This window comes from Molothrus ater, chromosome 6, assembly GCF_012460135.2.
Source record: "Molothrus ater isolate BHLD 08-10-18 breed brown headed cowbird chromosome 6, BPBGC_Mater_1.1, whole genome shotgun sequence".
In the NCBI taxonomy this organism is placed as follows: Eukaryota; Metazoa; Chordata; class Aves; order Passeriformes; family Icteridae; genus Molothrus; species Molothrus ater.
In genome coordinates this window covers 13,556,232-13,574,690 of record NC_050483.2, presented here as the reverse complement: position 1 = coordinate 13,574,690, position 18,459 = coordinate 13,556,232, and the positions used below count along the sequence as shown (strand labels likewise).

General features: G+C 38.6%; 1 protein-coding gene across 9 annotated transcripts in view; it reads left to right on the top strand.

Annotated features, from left to right (window-relative positions):
* Positions 1–18,459, top strand: part of PLEKHA7 (pleckstrin homology domain containing A7) — a 146,067-nt gene that overhangs the window by 33,403 nt on the left and 94,205 nt on the right. The window contains exon 1 of one of the 9 annotated variants that reach the window (XM_036384117.2): positions 17,032–17,194. The exons of the other annotated variants lie outside the window; for them this stretch is intronic. Within the exon in view, the coding sequence (XP_036240010.1) occupies positions 17,124–17,194 (71 nt within the window). The 5' untranslated portion in view covers positions 17,032–17,123. Of the gene's footprint in view, positions 1–17,031; positions 17,195–18,459 lie in introns of those variants that run through there. 9 annotated transcript variants of the gene reach the window in all.

Sequence of the window (18,459 nt, the reverse complement as noted above, 5' to 3'; positions counted from 1 at the left end):
GGGAGTAAGGAGGAGATTCCAGTCCTGTTGCTGGAACCAAGGCAGTTTAAGGATACGAGAAAAGAAGAGTTAAATCTACTTTGCACAGTAAGCTTAGCAGGGTAAACTCATAACAGATTTATCTTCTAATATGTAACAGATGAAATACTTCTATTGAGAATTCTTGATTCAGAAATTTTGAAGTTTGAAACAAGTAGGTGTTTGCATAATTGGAGAAGTTCTGTGGTTTTAGAGATGTAGCAGAATCCAAATTATTATTGATATTTACAAACAGCAACAAGTTCTTTGCATGAGCATGAGCAGTGTTATGAAATACTGGTGAATTACCTGTTGTTTCTAATGTCTGCAAGCGGGTATTGACTCAGTTGTGTCTTCTGATTTTCACCACGTTGTTATCTCATGGACTGATTAATTGCATCTGGGGATTGTTTGTTTGTTTGAGGGCTTTTTTCTTTCTTTTTCCTGTATGTACCACATTGTGTTAGAAATAAATTTAGGGAGCTCAAGGTTCTGACTTGCATTAACTAGTGGCAGTCTGGTATCTGTTGGTCTCCTGCCACTCCTGTTTTTTAATGAAGGTTCTTGTATTCTCTGGTATTTGTATTCCTGGTTGGTTGGTTGGTTTGTTTTTAAGCAGAGCAGTCCTACACCCCACAGAAGAGAAGGCTATCACATGTCACAGTGTCCATCTTCTCTTGCTCTGCCTCAGACACCAGCTTGGCTCAGCTCATGTGTTCCCTGCTCGTGTTTTACCAAACCCATGAGCCCTGGCTTGTTCAAATGTCAGTGCTTGGTATGTCCTGATCTCTTCCCCAGGTACACAAAGCCCTTTTTACACCCACCTGTTTGATGGTTTCTAAGTGATGGCTTTCACAATTGAAGGCTGCTTAAAATATTTCCTTGTCTCTTCTGGAAATAGCTGTTCATGGTGTATGCTGGCATTGAATTTTGTCTTTTTCACTGCCATGTTACAGAGGTGACTTATGCTGGGTACCTCCTGCTTGCTGATCAGTTTACTGCTGGGCATTCATTATGCATTATCTCTGCATTTCTCTGCTTTCAGTTGTTAGGTCATGCTTTCGATCTACTTTTGAATGTTCTATTTCTCTTGCTTTTTAAACTTTCAGGCTTTTTCTTCCTTAAATTTGTCTTCAACTAATTATCTCCTACATATGAAAACTTTCATCCCATAATTGAAAAAAAAAATTTTCATGCAGTATTTATCACATGTTACATCTGTGTAAAAATTAGTGTTTTCTGATCGTTTCTAACAATAAGAGACAAGACTAGAGTGAAACAAAATTGGGAGGAAAAGTTTGTCTTTACAAATACACCTTTTCATAATTTTTTTCTTTTTTAATTGACAGGCTGTTGTGCAATTCCTCTTGCTTCTTTTAAGCTGGTTGCGAGCTCTCATGTCACAATATGGCCATGAATATTTCATTATATTTTTGAAGTGCCTTGTTGAAACTGGTAGAAGTGGTGGTTTCTAATTGCATCTAGGTAGTTCTTTCACATAACTCAATTGCCATAATGCTTCTCAAACTAAAATAATGTTTCATAAAGGAACAAAAAGCTGTAAATTCATATAGGACTGCTATTATGATGTTCTTTTTATACAGTAATGCACACAGATGTACATACCAGCAACAGAGTCTTGATTTTAGGCTGTGATTTTTAAACCTAGTAACTGTCCCTTCAGATGAAGAACTTGGCTTTTTGCTCTGCTTCATCTATTCTGCTTCTTGCTGCTGATAATGAGGCAATCCTCCTCTGAAGCTCCAGCTGCTCCCAGGCTTTGCTGCTCATTTGAAAAATCCTGTTAAGCAGAGGAAATGTGATAAAACCCTGCTGCTGTCTTGGCCAAAATAGCTGTACTGTAAAGGTGTATGGAGAAGAAAATGGGAGGTTTCTGGAGGAGTGATAATTCTCTTAGAAACCATAAGTGTTTGGGAAATGGGGTGTAATGACAGCTGCTTTTTCTCTGATGTGGTACTTGTTTGCTGCTCAGTGTGTGTAGTGCTTAAAAACAAGGATGCTGCTGGTTTGTTTTAATCTTCTTATTGTAAACCCTCAAGATACGGCCAGTCTTTTCAATCAGTGTAATCTGAGTCAGACTTGAGAAAATTAGTGCTAACCACCCTTCTTACCATAGTGCAGATATAACTGCCAAGACAGGAAAAGAGAGAGGGAAAGCTTCGCTACAGCCAAAAAGCCTTTGCTGCTGCTGCTTTTGGGTGTTACAGCAATGTTTGCTCTGTCCAGGAATGCCAAGCCAACACATCCATCCTGTATTTCATGGGTTAAAAAGATGTTTTATTTGTGACTTTCCTATCCTCTGTTCTATCTATACCAGACTTGCAATTTTTGCATTTTTCCTTTCCTTACAGATTCTTTCAGTGTTTGTTAACATTTAGAAGTAGGGTGAGTGGCAGTTTATCTTCATTTTGATGGAGTCTCCAGATTGCTTCCTTTGAGCAGTTGGAAAGTAATCAGAGAGAGAGCAAACCTGCAACTTGGTAAGGTTTTTAGGTATATTTAAGCAGAAGTAGTCAGTACCATGAAGAGGAAATAAATAGAGACACTCTTCTGGTCTTTAAACTCGGTGTAGGCATTCTAAGAAATGAGTGAGGCTTAGTGCACTTTTCAAGGCTGTAGACAGATATGAAACTTGTAACTGAGCAGGAGACTGGGGGCATCACTCATTCTTACTGGTCAGTCTTTTCTCCTCCAGGAGCTTACTGTCCCCTTGGATCAGCTAAACATAACTTTATAACATAATAGCTGCTCTCTGAGGGATCTGATTTCCTTTATACTCTACTGTATGGTTTGAAAAAGTCAGATTATTTTGATAGAACTTGGTTGAAGAACAACTTGTGACTGATTTGAGGGGAGCATTGGCTGACCTTTTCAAGTGGGAAGCAATGAGATTTTGGAAGTTGGAGCCTCAGCAAACACATGCTTGCAGCACAGTCTGAAAAGAGTGATTTGCACTAGCAATAGCTTTTAAACAAAGTCCTTCCAAGCATGATGATATTTTTAGTCTCAAACCTATTCTTAATCAGCACAGACTTAATTGTTGTAATTTGTTCATAAACTGAAATCTGTGCAGATTTTGAACTCAATGAATTTCATGCCTTATAAAAGTGTACAGCTGTCTGTAAATCTTAGTGATTTGTACACTGTGGAGGGTCAGTAAGACAAAGTGCCAGATTTTCAGAATCCTTCTGGCAATGGGATCTTGCAAGTCATGGTCTTGTCCTTTTTGTAGTGCAGAAACACTAAAAGCAAACAGAACTGCATGGAAGGTCATTCTTCAGAAGAACTTCATAGATCTTGGTTGAAGCATTAACTTAGTGATTCACACAGATGTGCAGACTGTGCAGTTGTCATAGACTTTCCAAAGTAGGATATACAAATGAGACAAAATCCAGTGGAATGTATGGGGAAGCTGCATAAAACTATCCCTTGTCAAAACATTCTGTAGGGTAGTAAATTATCTTTCTTCATAAGTTGCAGGTGTGAAGTAGAATGGTACTCCTGTGGAATTCTGGGGACTGAATCTAAAGACTGTAAAGTAGTGTAAAAATGGCATTGTGAAGAGGCGGAAAAAGGTAGTGAACACAATTTCTAGAGCAGCTGAGGTCTCACTTTTGTGCAAGTAGGAATGTGCATTGTTGTTTAGCACTTCATCAGAATGGTTTATGCTGCCATCATGAGGAAATTTTATTACAAGTAGCTGTTCCTGCAGTGTGGTACTTGTTCTTCATATAAAAATTCCCAGTTAAGATTATTGAAGCACCTTTGAAATGTTTTTCAGCATGCTTACAGAATTAATAGCATACTTTAGGTAATTAAATTGGTTTAAAAAATATTTAGAAATCTTTTGAGCTCGAGCATTCGGAAGTAAGAGGAGGTGTAAAAGTCAGTCTGGGGAGATCTGGTGTTTTTTATGCTTTTGATAATTAATTTTTTAAAAGGAAATCTGGTGAAGCCTGCAGTGTACTTCTGACATTTTGAATTAAAACCCAGAGAATGTCTTCTGTAGACTTCTAGATCATTATTATGCTCTTTTTACCCTGCAATGCAGAAGGAAAAGTCTTCTATAATAACACATCACTTATGATGTGAGGTTTATGGTGTGTCTTTAGGCTGAACAAACACTTAGAAGTTTCTGTAGTAGAATTGCAGTGCTTTTCTCTGTCTTAAATGGCAAGACTAATCTGTTGGAGCACAAGGAACCTGGGAATGGCTTTGACATTTTGGGATGTTAGATGGGAATAAATCAGAGTTTGAAGTATCTAAATTCTAGAGGGTAGTAGTTTCACAGTCTCTGGTATTCCAGCTCTAATTTCTTTATAGTACCAAACATGCTTGAGGGGATATGTTTTCTTGGTTTAGAGAAATCCATTGAAGAGATTTTTTTTGTAGAGCCATTATGATTTTAATTGGAGCTTCCTTTCTATGCCAAAAGCTTAGACCTAATGAAAACTGTTCAGATATCTTCACAGGGCTTCAGAGTGTTTCTCTGTGCAGAAAAGCTGTTTAGCATATTGATACATCCTGTGTCTATTCTGTTTTAGATGATGTCCCAGAGCTGGAAGACAGGTCCACAAATTATCAGGCATCTTATGTGCAATCCTGTTCTCTTCTCTTCAAAGGCCATCAGTAACACACATCCCTTAGTTCAGTGTTCCCATCTGTTAATTTAGTATAGTAATCCTTTGGAAGTTCAAAAATTGTGTCTCATTTTATACTTAATTCTTCCTTTTCCATCATTAAAGACTAATCTGTCTCCCCTTCCATCCCTGTTTTTTAAGTGGGAAAACTTAAAGGTGTGCTAAAGTAACCATGAAGTAAGGTTGTGATCTTTAGCTTTTTTAATCTAAATGCTGTGGCAAAAGAGGTGGTCTTGTTTCATGGGGCATCATTTTATTTAAAAATTATATTAATCAACAATTCCCTTTTAGAATTTAAAATTAGCATGTAAATAGTTGTGTACTTCTTGGTAATGAGACACTTTTGATTTTCAAGAGGCAGTGAAAATAGGAAACGGTATTTTCCATGAAGCAAAAATAAAACTAAAAACAGGTTAAGAAGTAATAATTCCACTAGAAATGGCCAAAATATCCTAGTCTTCTATTAAAAAAAAAGTAAAAACTCTTGTTTGCAGATGCCTGGATATGACCATAAGTTTTTCTACTACAAACAGTGCCTAAATTCAGAAGGTGTTAGGGACAAGGGATGCAATAGGAGTCTTGGAAAATGGAGGAGAAAAAGAATGAGTCACCAACACAGTGAAGTGGTGTTGGGGAAGACTGGGGGAATCTGAGAAGTGGTTGGTTAAATATCCAAAATAATTGGATAAAACAATCTAATCAACTCAACTGCTAAGCAATGCTTTTTAAACATCCCTACAAGCAAAAACCCCTTTCAGCCAGCGATTGTAAGCATTGATTTTACTGGTGGTTCAGTGTGGAAAAGGCATTTTTGGCTGGTCCTGAGAAGGATGGGAGGGCCACTGGGGTTTCAGCAATTCCGTGTAGCACTGCAGGAAGCAGTGCACTGCATTAATCGCCTTCTGCCCCGTGTAGGCTGTGGGAATGAACAATGTGGGAACTGGTGCCAGGCTAAGTGAGTAATTACTGCTACATTTGTATAAAGTTGAAGAGTGAAAGTTTGTCAGCTCAGCTGAGAGGCAACAGCTTCTTCCTGATGCTGCTTTTTTCTGGTCTAATGCACCCTTAGGAAAAGCTGTCTGGGACCTGTTTGCTGCTGCACCATTATGTAAATATTATTTCAAAGCAAAAGTAACCTACTGTCTGACTGTCTAATATTATGATTCCAGATTAAAATGTTCTGCAGGGAGGAGAGATCAATGTTATCTTTTTCAAACTTTGTGAGCAGCTGCAATTAAATGTAAATTAATTGAAAACAAATGTTGAGTTAGGATAGATTGTCACTTACTTGCTAGATCTCACCTCTTGGTATATTCTAATGGAGGTACTTGTATAACATTTACTCCTAGAACCACTTCTTTGCATGTATTTTCATATCTCATTTATAAAGTAAGTAAGGAGTAATTGGATTATTTCCAAACTTTTGAAGTTTTTGATCCTGTGGTGATGAGGAAAATATAAGCTGAGGTAAAGGTTTAATTTCTCACACCTATATTTGGTGAACAGGGAAGGAAACAAGGCTTGCAGTTCCACAGATTTTTGTTTTATCTTCTTTTTAGAATTATATCCCTTAGTAAAACGATTATAGTAGTTTTGCTTTTTATTGTTTGTGTTGCATTCAGCAATGAGAGTAAAGTCACAGCAAGTTGGTGATAAATGACACCCCCCTCAGCCCCCTTCTGCTCCCAAATGCAGAAGAATTTCAGTCATGCATTTGTAACTGATGGTATTTTGACAAAGGCTTCTCTGTGTATTTGCAGCAAAACAAAACTCATATAAAATGCATATGCTTTGATGTGAGTGGCATTGGGTTGCCTAATATTTAATTTCAAATTAACAACTTTTTAGAGAAATTAAGGCAAGCATGTCTCTTGCAACTAGATTTATTAGGGAGAGCTTTAAGGCAAATCTAATTGAAACAATGTGACCTACTTATATTAGCATAACATGCTAGGTAATTGTTTTAACACAGTGTATTGTTGAGACAAAATTTAGTTACCAAGAGCACTAACAGTGAGTTTTCTGATTGGTTTGCATGGAGGTTGGTAACAGCAAAGTTTTAAACTTACTGAAGCACTTAGACCAGAAGTAATTTTGTATTTTGAAGGCAGTTTTTATTTTAAAACATGATAATTCCTGATAATTTAGTTGCTTTGAAGTAGGAGTCATGGAACATGTCAGTGCTCCTCTAATAAATTTCATATCTCACCAAAATGCAGAGATTTTTACTTCATACATCTGAGGAGAAATTTACCGGTTTAATCCCCCCATCCGTGAAGTGCTCCAATTTTACAAGAATTTCCATTAAAATCATGTGTGCCATAACTGTTGTGCTTTCCTTCAAGTAATTAATCATAGTAGGGATGTTTTCCTGAAAGCATATATTTAATTTGGCTTTACAGAACAAGCTGATTAACTTGTTCTAGATGTGAGGACACCCAGAAGGTGGTTGTCTGTCCACTTAACTCTGCAAAGCTGCTGTGATCACCACCACAGAAGTTGTGTGGCCAGGGACAAATGCTGAGAGCTTATCAAAATGATGCATCATTTAAACACCTGCTTTCTAGTGTTAGAAATTACCTGGGATATAATATCATAACTGTGGATTCTTGATGTGTCTTTATTTAAATTTATTGCCTTTATCTTAAAACATGTGAGAGAATGATGGCACTGAGGGGATGTGGTCATGGTAGGGCCATATAACTCACATCAGTTAGATAAATCAAGTTAATTCTGGTTGGTTTCTCTTAAGCCAGTCTGAAGCCAATACAGGGACCAGTTTTGGTCCTTTTCCTCTGTGAGGCTGACCCGTTGGGAGGAAATGATGGCAGTGTGGGCAGTGTTCTGCTCTAAACTTCCCTCCCCTTTCTTTCTTCCCCTGGGCAGAAAGAGAGCAGTGAAGGCATTAATGAATTTTTTCCCAGCTAATAGGGAGAGCACAAGCATGGTCCTTTTCCATGGCTGTGCTTATGAATGCTTCAGGCTGAATGATGAGAACTCCTGAAGGCTGACTGGAACTGACAGGTCTGCAAACAGTGTTATGAAAAGGTAAAAAGGTACTGTCTTAGGTATGGAGCAGTGCTCAGTCCTTGCCAAAAGAGAAGGAAAAAAAGCTTGTAATGTTGCATTTGAAACGGTGTTTTCTCCTGTGTGCTAAATGCCTGAGGTAATGTGAGGATTTTGTACTGATGGCTTGCTAACCCTTTTGAGTTTTCCATCCTGGAACTCTTAAGTGTGCACTGTTTACCTAAGGACGTGTTTTGCACGGTTTGCTTTGTGATTAGAGTACCTGTCTGAAAGTTGAGTGCTGTTATCTTCAGTCATTAGGGCAGTGAATGTCAGATATTGCTGCCTTTCTCTCAGTAGTTACATTCCAGATTTTGGAAAAATCCTGGTTGCTTCTTGGTCTCCCTAGACTTAGCCTTCAAACTAATGATTAATTCTTACCAAAGAAAAGAAGTATTGGAATGGTTTCCAAAGCATTTAAACAGATTTTATTATGAGGGAGAAAGAGTGGAAGTATTTCTAATATCTTCTGAAGTAATGAAGTTGCTGTAGCAACCCAGAGCTTAGTTGCAAATCAAATCATGCCTTACCTTGGTTTTTTCTTACAATGCTGAGTCATGGGTTGCATTGTCCAAGTTTGAGTCTGTACCCTTCACTTTTTTATCCTTGTTGTTCTTTGGGGGAGGAAAAAGAAAATCCCTTCTCTTTTGACAAAGCACCTGACGTTAGGTGGTCAGATGCTGTAAACATGAATAATTTCATAGGCTTCAGGAGATTAATTGAAATGTAATTAGTGATTTCTGTGTGTGTGTGAGTCAGTGTACATTGTAAGGGATGCCCTGTTTGTCTGCTCTGTTTTGCATCTTCTGCCCTTGAAAGCACATGGCCCCTGTTACCTTGTGTGTTGCCATTCCTGGTGCTTTTAGATATTTCTTGGTTTTGTTTTTTGCAAATATCCTATATAAATTCTTTTGGAATTCTGTGCAGTCTGTTCAGTCCTTAACAGGGTGACTGTGGGTCAGATGTGCATTGTATAATGTCATGGTTAAGTTGAATTTCTTCCACTTCAAGATTGGGTATAATATGGCAATAATAAGCATGTAACAGATTCCTGTGTAAGGGATGTAGAGAATTCTTAAGATTTTTTTTTTTCTGAGATCAATGTAGATTAATATAGAAGAAAATGCCAAAAGTAAGTCAAGTTTGCACACCAACACAGAATGAAGAGTTTCAGGGTTCACTGCTTAAAAATACTTGTATGAAATATTTACATTTCAGAGAATAGATTTAATAATACTTTAGTCCTGAATTGTAATTTAGTGGCACGTGAATTGACCTAGAAAATAAAAATTTTGCTATGCAAATTAAATTTATTAAGTGCAAATACAAGTATAATAAAAAGTGCCATCTGTCTAATTAAGCAAATTAAATATTTCTTCAGGGATGCAGGGAAGACACAAAATTGATTAAAACTATGTATGCAATGTTTCTGTCTTTTAACAAAAGAAAACTCACCCTTTTTAGTCGTCCAGGTGTGCCTGTGGGGATGAATAAGTAAAATCCTGTAGATGTAATCCAAGAATGGATGGATATGTTGTTTCATTTTTTAATGCACAGATTCTAATACATGAAGTTGATAATTATAAAAAAATCTTGAACTGATTCATGTAGGCAGTTTTCACAACACTGCTGTGTAGTTTTAGGAATGAATTTGGTATTTTCCTGAGTGTGAACTTTTATTTGTTTCATCCTTATGACCTTCAACTGGTTTTAATAAACTGGTGTTGATGCTAAAAATATTTTATCAAGAATATTTCAGATTGCTTGTAACAGTGGTAATGACTGAATGCAAGCCAGCTCTGGTTTAGAAGCCTTAATTAGGAAAGCTTATTTGGGAAGTGGTTTCATTTATCACCCTGACCTCAGGAGTTTGTACACCCAACAGTTTGTTTTTACCTTTGTTCTTTGGAGGCACATTGAGTTACACCAAATGCCAGCTTAGAAGTGAGGTGACGGTGCTACACTTGCCCCTGCTTGTAACACTTTTCTGTCACCTGACAGGTGATTTGCACCATTTGCAAGGCGTTGTGGTTGCAGCTTATTTGCTACTTTGAATTTTGAATAGGTTATTATTACAGGTAAGAATTGGTCAGGGCTGGTAACCTAAAATATGTCTTGATTAAAAAGCACACTCACTGTGTGGTGGCCCTCTTGTGCAGAAGACTTTGAGTTATCCTGAAGCTCAGTGATAGACTCCTGTCTGGATTTGCAATCCTACAAGAAGTATATTATTTACTCTGAAGCTTCATCAAGGGCCAGCAAGCTGAGTGACATTAAATAGGCATCTCTTTAGTTTCTATTAATAAACTCTGTCTGTGGAGAGAAAAATTTGTGTGAGCTACATTCTGGTAGCTCACACAAGTTAATATTTGTGTCATGACAGAGAGTAACCTTGCTTTCTAAATTCAAAGTAATTTTAAAAATTGCTTATAATAGCAGCGTTCTGACTTCTACATTTGTTTGAGGTGTCTGTTCCAATTAAGTCACTTCAGTCCAATTTACTTGCATGCATGCTTGGTAATTATGAAATACTAGGTTTCCTGTTTGTTTTTATCAAAAGTTAGTTCCTTTAAAGTTTATTTGGCTGTCTCAGGGTTTTAGTGTGTGGTATTTGGTATTTTTTTTCCTTTTTTTTTTTAATTCAATCATTTTGGTTAGTTTTCTGTTCAATATTTTCATGTCACTTGACAGGAAGTATTTGTCTTCATCCTGTATAATTCATTTTTAAGTAGGATAAAGTAGCTTAATCCCATTTTTGGCTCTGCTTTTTTTTATTCTCTATGTAATAACGTAATGTCTACATAAATGCTATTTTTCTGGTTTTTATAAAAGTAATTTCAGATTTAAGAATATGTAATTATTTCATACAGTGAGAGACTGTAATGTGAAGCTCACATTATCTTTGAGCTGAAATATGTAATACCTGCTGATTCTACAGTGCACAAGATTTATACTCTTGTATTTACACATGCAGTGAGCAGAAAATAGAACTGCCACTCTGAAATGGCCTCTGTAGAAGGTACAGGCCTTAAAAAGTCTTTGCTCTGTGGAGTGAAACCTCCTCTTTTTCTGGAAGATCAGTTTCCCCCTTGCTGGTAATGCCTGTGTGGCCAGGTGCTGTTTGCTCTGTTTCCTGGGTAAAGGTCAGAGGGATGGTAAAGAGTGAATGTGGGGGCTGAGGTAACATTTCCTTCTTGTGTTCAAGGTGAAATCATCCCCTAAGTTCACCATGGTTAGAATTTAGGGATGTGCAGTGCAGGCTGTTTCATGTGCACAGGTACAGAATAACTGGTATCCGTGTGCCTCAGACTGTCCCCAGTGATCAGGAGAATCCTGGAAGTTAGTTTCCAGTTGCAGGTTACTGGAGGCTAATTGTTTCAGCTGGAATTGGAGCTGGAGAGAAGGGCAAGGCTCTAAGCAGGGTCCCTCACCCTTCATGTCTCGGTCATGGCCAATGCCTTTATGTCTGTGTTGTTTCGTGACTTGCAGGAGGTTAATTTACAGCTTCTTCCCTGCCCCAGAAGACATCCTGATGTTTTATTGCTGACAAGAATGTTTCTTGTTCCTCCTGCAGAATGTTCCAGGCTGGTTCAGACAGCTGCAGGGCAGAATGGCCTGGCTGGGAGCACAGCACCTGGTTACACAGCAACCTCCTTGTGCCTTTGGGTGTGCAGGCAGGAGGGTTCGCTGCTCTAGTTCAACAGGACAGGGTTATCTCTGCCAGGCAGGGTGCCAGCCCTGCTCAGTTACTCATGAATCCATTGAGAACCTTTGGCCGCAATGAAGAGTTGTTTAGCTTCTGCCTGAACACTTGCTGAACAGTAAAGAAACATGCACTGGCTATCTGACATCTAGATGCAGATTGCAGTGTATTAATCTCAGTTCTAATGCATGATTTTTACCCATGTTTGAAATCACACAATATGTGTGAGAGCCATTGAGAATTTTGAGGATTTGTGGCTGGCTGCTGAAACATCTGGTGGTAAAGTTACCTAAGCTGTGGAGTAGCTGAAGTCAGTGATGATGGCTGTGTTAATGTGCAAAGCCTTAAGAAGAAGGGTGCTGTCTCTTGAGCAGCCAGAGGAGAGTGAAAGGAATGGAGCCTTCAGCTACCTATAAATGTGGAGTGCCAACTTGCAGGAAGAGTGAAAAAGCAAAGAGAGGGAGGCATGCCACCTCTGGTTTGGGCACAAAGGCTGGGATGGTGTGCTTTGAGTACTGTGTGAACAGTGGCAATGTGTGAACAGTCCTTGAACAGTGACTTTTGACTTTTTGATGTGTTCCTGGAATGTGCCGGGTCAGTGGAGGCTGTGCAGGCTGTCCTGTAACTCCTGGTACCTTTTGGGTAATGCTGGTTAGATGGCCTTGCAAGTCAGGGTGATGGTGTTGGACTCTGAACATCTTTACAGCCTTTCTAGTAAAGTAGCTAAGAGCAGTTTTATGTTTCAGCTAAAAATAAATCTTGTTTAGATAAGACTTTAGTAATTCCTTCCCTCTTGTTCCAGATTGGAAAAAAAAAAAAGCCATTAAAAATATGACTTCTTAATCCAACAGGAATGTCTGGAAGGACTAAGGTAGCAAGTAGACATGTAAGTCTAGTAACTCTGAGTTCTCAGATATTTAGATTAAATTCTAGACTCTTTTTTCAGATATAAGAATTATTGGTCTCTACAGCTTCCTCAAAGGAGGCTGTAGCCAGGTGGAGATTGGTCTCTTTTCCCAGGAAGCCAGTGACAGAACAAGAGGAAATGGCCTCAAGCTGCACTGGAGGAGGTTCAGGTGGAACTTCAGGGAGGGTTTTTTCACTGGAAGGGTTGTCAGGCATTGAAACAGAGTGCCCAGGGAAGTGGTGGAGTCACTGTCCCTGGGTGTGTTTAAGAACAGCTGGATGTGGCACTGAGTGCGGGGGTTTAGTTGACAAGGTGGTGTTTGCTCACAGGTTGGGCTCACTGATCTTGGAGGCCTTCTCCACCCTTAACGGTTCTGTGACCTTAAGATAAAGCTTCTGGATGCAGAATTGTGTCTGTACTTAAAATATAACCTACTGCTGTCTTCCTGTTGTTTTTACTTCCCTATTCCTTGAAGGACAAATGCTTAATGGAAATAAATTCCTTAAATTTCAGGTACTTTATACTTCAAGGCTCTTACTATTTCTACTTTATGGAGTTCCATCAGTCTTGTCAGCCTGTGTGCTTGCAGGGAGGCATGAGTTGGCATTTCACTTTGCAAAGGATGTCTTCATCCCTTCCTTTCCTCTCTTCACTGAGAGGGCAGTGAGGTTGCCCAAAGAAGCTGTGAATGCCCCATCCCTGGAAGTGTTCAAGACCAGGCTGGATGGGGCTGTGGGAAACCTGATCTACTGGAAGGTGTCCCTGTCCATGGCAGGAGGTTGATCTTTAAGGTTCCTTCCAGTCCAAGGGATTCTATGTGAAATCTCCTTTGGGAGGAGTTTTAAATTTGCAGTTGGACCCCCTGTTAGCCATTGAAAGGCTGGGTAGGTCAGAGGAAAAAGTACTGAGGAAATTAAAAAAAAAAAAAAAAAAAAAAGAAAAATCAACTTTTTCCTTGATATCTGCATGTGAGATTTGAGCTGTATTGATTATTAACACTTCTTAGCAAAAGAGACAATATTTAGTGAACCCACTAGTCTGTCTCAGGGAAGAGTAACAGAGACATCCATCGTCAGTGAGGTTAGATGGCTTTCTCACATGATTTATTTTTCTCCAAAGTACTGATGTTGTTTTTAAGTCCTCTTTCCTTCCAGCCACCACTTCTGGGTTGTTGGGGTTTTGGGAATTTCGTTTGTTTGTTTGTTTTTCCATATATAAATATCCAGTTAGCCTTTAACTTTGGGTGAGTTTTGAATTTCCAGTGATGGTGTCCTTCTTCACTTGCAAATTTGCTATTATTCTTTAGTGTTGTTGAATATTTCTTTATTTTTGTGTTTTGTACAGAAAGGAGGGAAAGAGTTTCCATTATGTCATCTAAGTACTGCTCATTATATTGAATATCTTTGTAATATTTTCTTTGTGAATACTGCTATTTTCTGACTGCATCTAATTTTATTTTACGTGTCTTGTTTTTTGTTCTAATTCACTGTCTAATTTATTAGACACTAATACAGCAGGCAGTGAGAATATCAAATATAACACTTTAGATGGGAGTAAATTACTGATTTATGGTATTGATGTTACAATAACTTGTGTGACAATTCTATTTTTATGAATACTGAACATTTTATGTGATTGTATATCAAAATGCATATAATTGTCTACAGAATGCTCTCAGTTCCAGACTTGATGGAATTGATTGTTAGTTATGAGGTTAGTTTCTATTTCTTCTTCAGCCTGACTTGGCTTTAAACAAATTTTCCATTAGTTTACCAAGGGTGCTACTTGTTTGAAATAGCTGAAAATGGTCATGAATTTGTTCCTTTCCAGTCTTTCAGCCTGTTCTTGCTTTTTGAACAGTAGCTAGATCTCAGTTAAGTATTTCATACCTGTTCCAGTAGTAGCAGCATTAAATGCTCTAACAGGTCACTTCCTTTAGTACTGAGGTCACTGTAAATTCTGGAGCACACAGTATTTCTGTTTCAAACTTATATTCTTGGTTTAATTCTGTTACATGGCATGCTGTGCCAAACAATACTAAGGTGGTTATTTTTAAGTGAGCTTGTTGGCTCAGAAACGCAGAAGTAAATTTCCAAAAGATGTGACTGCAGTTGGAATGAAACCCACTTGTCTCTTTCAGTGGAGGGGGTGTTTGGCAGGTTAGGTCTGGATCCCAAAAGGAGTTGTGTTCTGCAATCCAGCCTGCTTGTGGAACTAATTAATTAAAAGGGGCGCTTGTTAAATGCTGGGTTTCATTGTGGGGAGGCTTTCTCTTTGGTCCTGACCAGATTTTCTCTTTCCCATTTCTCTGTCTTAAGCCACACTTTCCCTTTTAGTTTCCAAATGACTGAAGTGGTATGATGCCTACCAATGAAGGGTTCTGCTTCTGTAAAGATCATCCTAAATACAGTTTTTGTCTGCCTATTGTCATCTCACTTATCCCCATCTTTAAATGCTGTGGAATGCTGTCCACCCATTTAAGAACTGCACTTTCCACCATATTTTAAAATTTAAATGGCTTTTATATTTAAATTGAAATTTCAGAGCAGTAATGCTTCTGTTGTGTTAGAGCTAGGAGCAGGAGACAAAAAAAAGCTCTATTCTGAATATTCCCACACATCTTTTCCCTCAAATGCTACAGCTGTTTTATCCCTTCATAAATCTTTAATCAGAGGATTTCAATACTTAATTACAAAAAAAAATTAACCTCACATCATTCCTTTGCTGTCAGGCAGTATTTTCCTTATTATGTGGATAAGCTAGGCATTAAGGGACTATGTGATTTTTGCAAAATGTCATGGCAAGCCATTGGCAACCTCTAAGGCTCCTAATTTATAAGCCTGTAATCTGCTGACTTGTCACTAACATTCTTTTTTCAGCTGGCAAATCCAATGGAAACATCCTAAATCCTGGTTGGGACTAGGGGGAGTTACTCTGAGATGGGAATTACTGCATAAATGTGCTAATGCTGCCATTATCAGTGTTGAGAAGACAGCAAATAGAAGATGAGTAGATACCAGAATAAAAGTGCGAGTGTTCCAGGGCTGTGCACACCTGGGGACTCCTCAGGGCCAGCCCCAGCAGGGCAGAGCAATCACTGGCACCTCCCTCAGCAGCTGTGGCCATGGGGTGGCAGTTCCCAGGATTTATCCCAACGTCCCTGATTAGGCAAAGGGGACTTGGACAGGTTTAGTAGAGTTTTCTCTTCCTCTCACATGCACACAACTTTTTTTTGGTGTTCCCCAAGTAGTTTTTGAGAATCATGAGTTTTTAGACTGAGCGCTCCATACTAAAAGTGAGAGATGATGCTTTTTCAAGTTTGTAAAATTTCAGCATTATTTGTGCTTGAATTGCCTTTTCGAGCTTGCTCTTTGCAGCCAGGAGAGACATAAAAATTTGTGCTTCTTTGTTTCTCCAGACATGAGTTGGGCAAATAAAAGAAAAAACAACCCAAAACTTTTTTGGGCAGACAGTGCTCTCTTTGTTTTCCTGGCACTTTTATAAGATTTAAGGAATTGGAGCCCTATGCAGTGACTTAGATTTTTAAAATCAGACTTTAAAAGGTACCTAGGATAGTGACAAAGTTTGGTTCCATTTTTCTTATGATTGTGATGTTGATTATAAACTTGGGATAAACCAGATTATTTTTTTTTCGAAAACGGAGGCAAAATAATATGAAAGTAAATAGTGTGTCATCGGGTAGAGATATTAATCTCAACATTTTAATGTTTTCCAGTGCAGCTAGCATAGGTAATGAAATAATTTTAAAAATCTCTTTTATTTAAAATTTGGCTTAAATTAAGGAAATCCATATGTGAGGGCACTGTACACCTTCCTTAAGAGTAGTGTAGGTAGATAATCATTTAAGTCTATTTGACATTAGTCATGCCACTGGGCAATGACTACTCATATGTCTTTTTCTCTCTTGAGGAAGGCATGCCCAAATAACTTTAATATAACTTACCATTGTACTGTATATCAAAAGAAAGGTTGCTTTTGATATTTCTTTGATTTAAGCAATAGTAAAATACTGCAGGGAGGCATGCACATAATTTTATATCTCTATTCAGTAGCTTAAAGAATGTGGTTTAAGATTCCATCTCGCTGCTTTTCCCATAGTTGGGGGTGTAGCATTAGAGGGGAAGCAGGGGAAGCTCAGGATGGTTTTTCCTGCTGCTGTGGCGTGCGGTGCAGTCTGCTCCTGCCTGTAAAACACTAGTGTGCAGTGTCATGTTTGGATGACGGTTTTGTCCCCAAGTCCAAGGTCACGGATCTGTGCGTTGGGAAGGCGATTCCTGCGGGGGGCTGTGAGGATGCTCCACCTGCAGCGTGGCTCCCGGCTCGCCGCTCGCTGCCCATGCCGGGGATTTGCGGCATTGGCAATAAGTTGTGCTGGCTGCTGGCTGCCTGCCAGAGCAGGGCTGTGCTCCAGCAGCGGGTCCCTGCCTGAAAGGCACCGCGCTGGCAGCAGGAATGCGGTGCGGGGCTCCCGGACCCGCGGGCTGCCCTTGCCTCGCTCAGACACTTGCGTGTTTATGATTTGGTAGTATGTGATGTCATGAGGGTGTTGGCTTTTAGGAATTTCACTACTGAGGAAGCAGTTTGAAATGCAGGCAGAATCCTCGAGACCTTCGAATGTGCGCTTGGTTTCTTTTTAGGTAGCTCTGAACAGAGGTACAGATGGATACGTGCGTGCATATTTTTATAATGTAAGGAATTAACATATGGAATATAGACGAGGTTTAAGTGGATACAATACCTGAAGGCAATGTCGAGCCAGTCTGGATTTTCAAACTCCCTTCCTCTACCAGGATATCCATTCTACCAGATGTCATGCAGGTACATCGTGTTTTAAGTTTTACCTTTAATGCAGTTGAATATAGAGCTGTAGCATGATGAGTGTGTTAACTGATTTTTTTTTTCCCCCATTTCTTTGTTCTCAGAAAAAAAATGATGAAATTGGAGAGTTAAACTGAAAATCATAAATATTATTTTAGAATGCTATGTGGCTGACCTTATAGTTAAGTTCACTTTTATTTAAAGCAAATATTTTTATTTCTAAACATGCTAAATATTTTCAGAGTTTTTCTAACTGGAAAAATGAAGTTGTAACCTTGGAGATTTTTTTAAAGTGAGTTACGTATTCAGATATGTCTATCATTTATTGGGAGCCAGATATCTATGGTGTTGAGAAAAGGAAATTATATAGATTTCTAAAACATGATTGATTTTAAGTCTTTTCATATATAATTACATAAGGTAAATAAACAGAAGTACTTTCTGACACTTTGCTTTTAAGACAATTCACACAAAATGTGCACGCGTGAAAAGGTTATGAATACCAGTGTTGTGGTAAAGCTAAATTGTAAAAGCTTCTTATTTTATCTTTTTGACTCAACAGTCCTGTTTTATTAATAATCCTTCCTCCTGAAAGTGCTGTATAACAGTTTTCTAGTGAATGGGCTGGATCCTAACAATGAAATTACTCTTGCAGCTGTAGAAGACTGTAATATTGCATAATAATTAGAGGGAATGTGTTACAGTACTTCTGTGGCTGAAAGAGCTCAGGTTTCTGGCACACCTTAATACAGGAATGTAATCTCTCTTTATTGTGTCTAAATCTGAAGTCCCGGCAACAATAACAGAGGGAGGGGAAAATGGGAGTTAGAACAGGAGTTTTGTGCTATTACTCATCTTTCAGTAAGACGTATGAAGAGGAGGATCTGAGAATAAGTCAGTTATTAACATACTCAGACCTGGAGAATGAATGTGCCAATCTCCATAAACTGCAGCATAGACAGTGGTTAGTTTGGTAAGGCTGCAGTGATGGTCACTTGTGAGTAGAAACAAGAGTGATTTTGCATAGAGTTGATTTAAACACTTTTTACTATGTTTCTTGAAATAAATTCACATATTTGTACCTCTGTAGCACTAGTGGGGCTGTCTGCTCGAGGGTACCAGATTTAGCCCTTGAGAGGTTAATCATAGTGACTCCTCATGGTTGTCCTTTGGCCTGACTTCAGTGGATGCTGACATCTAGTAACATTTCTCTTTTTTGTCTGGACCATTTTTGTTATAAAAAGCATGAATAAGCTGGAAATGAG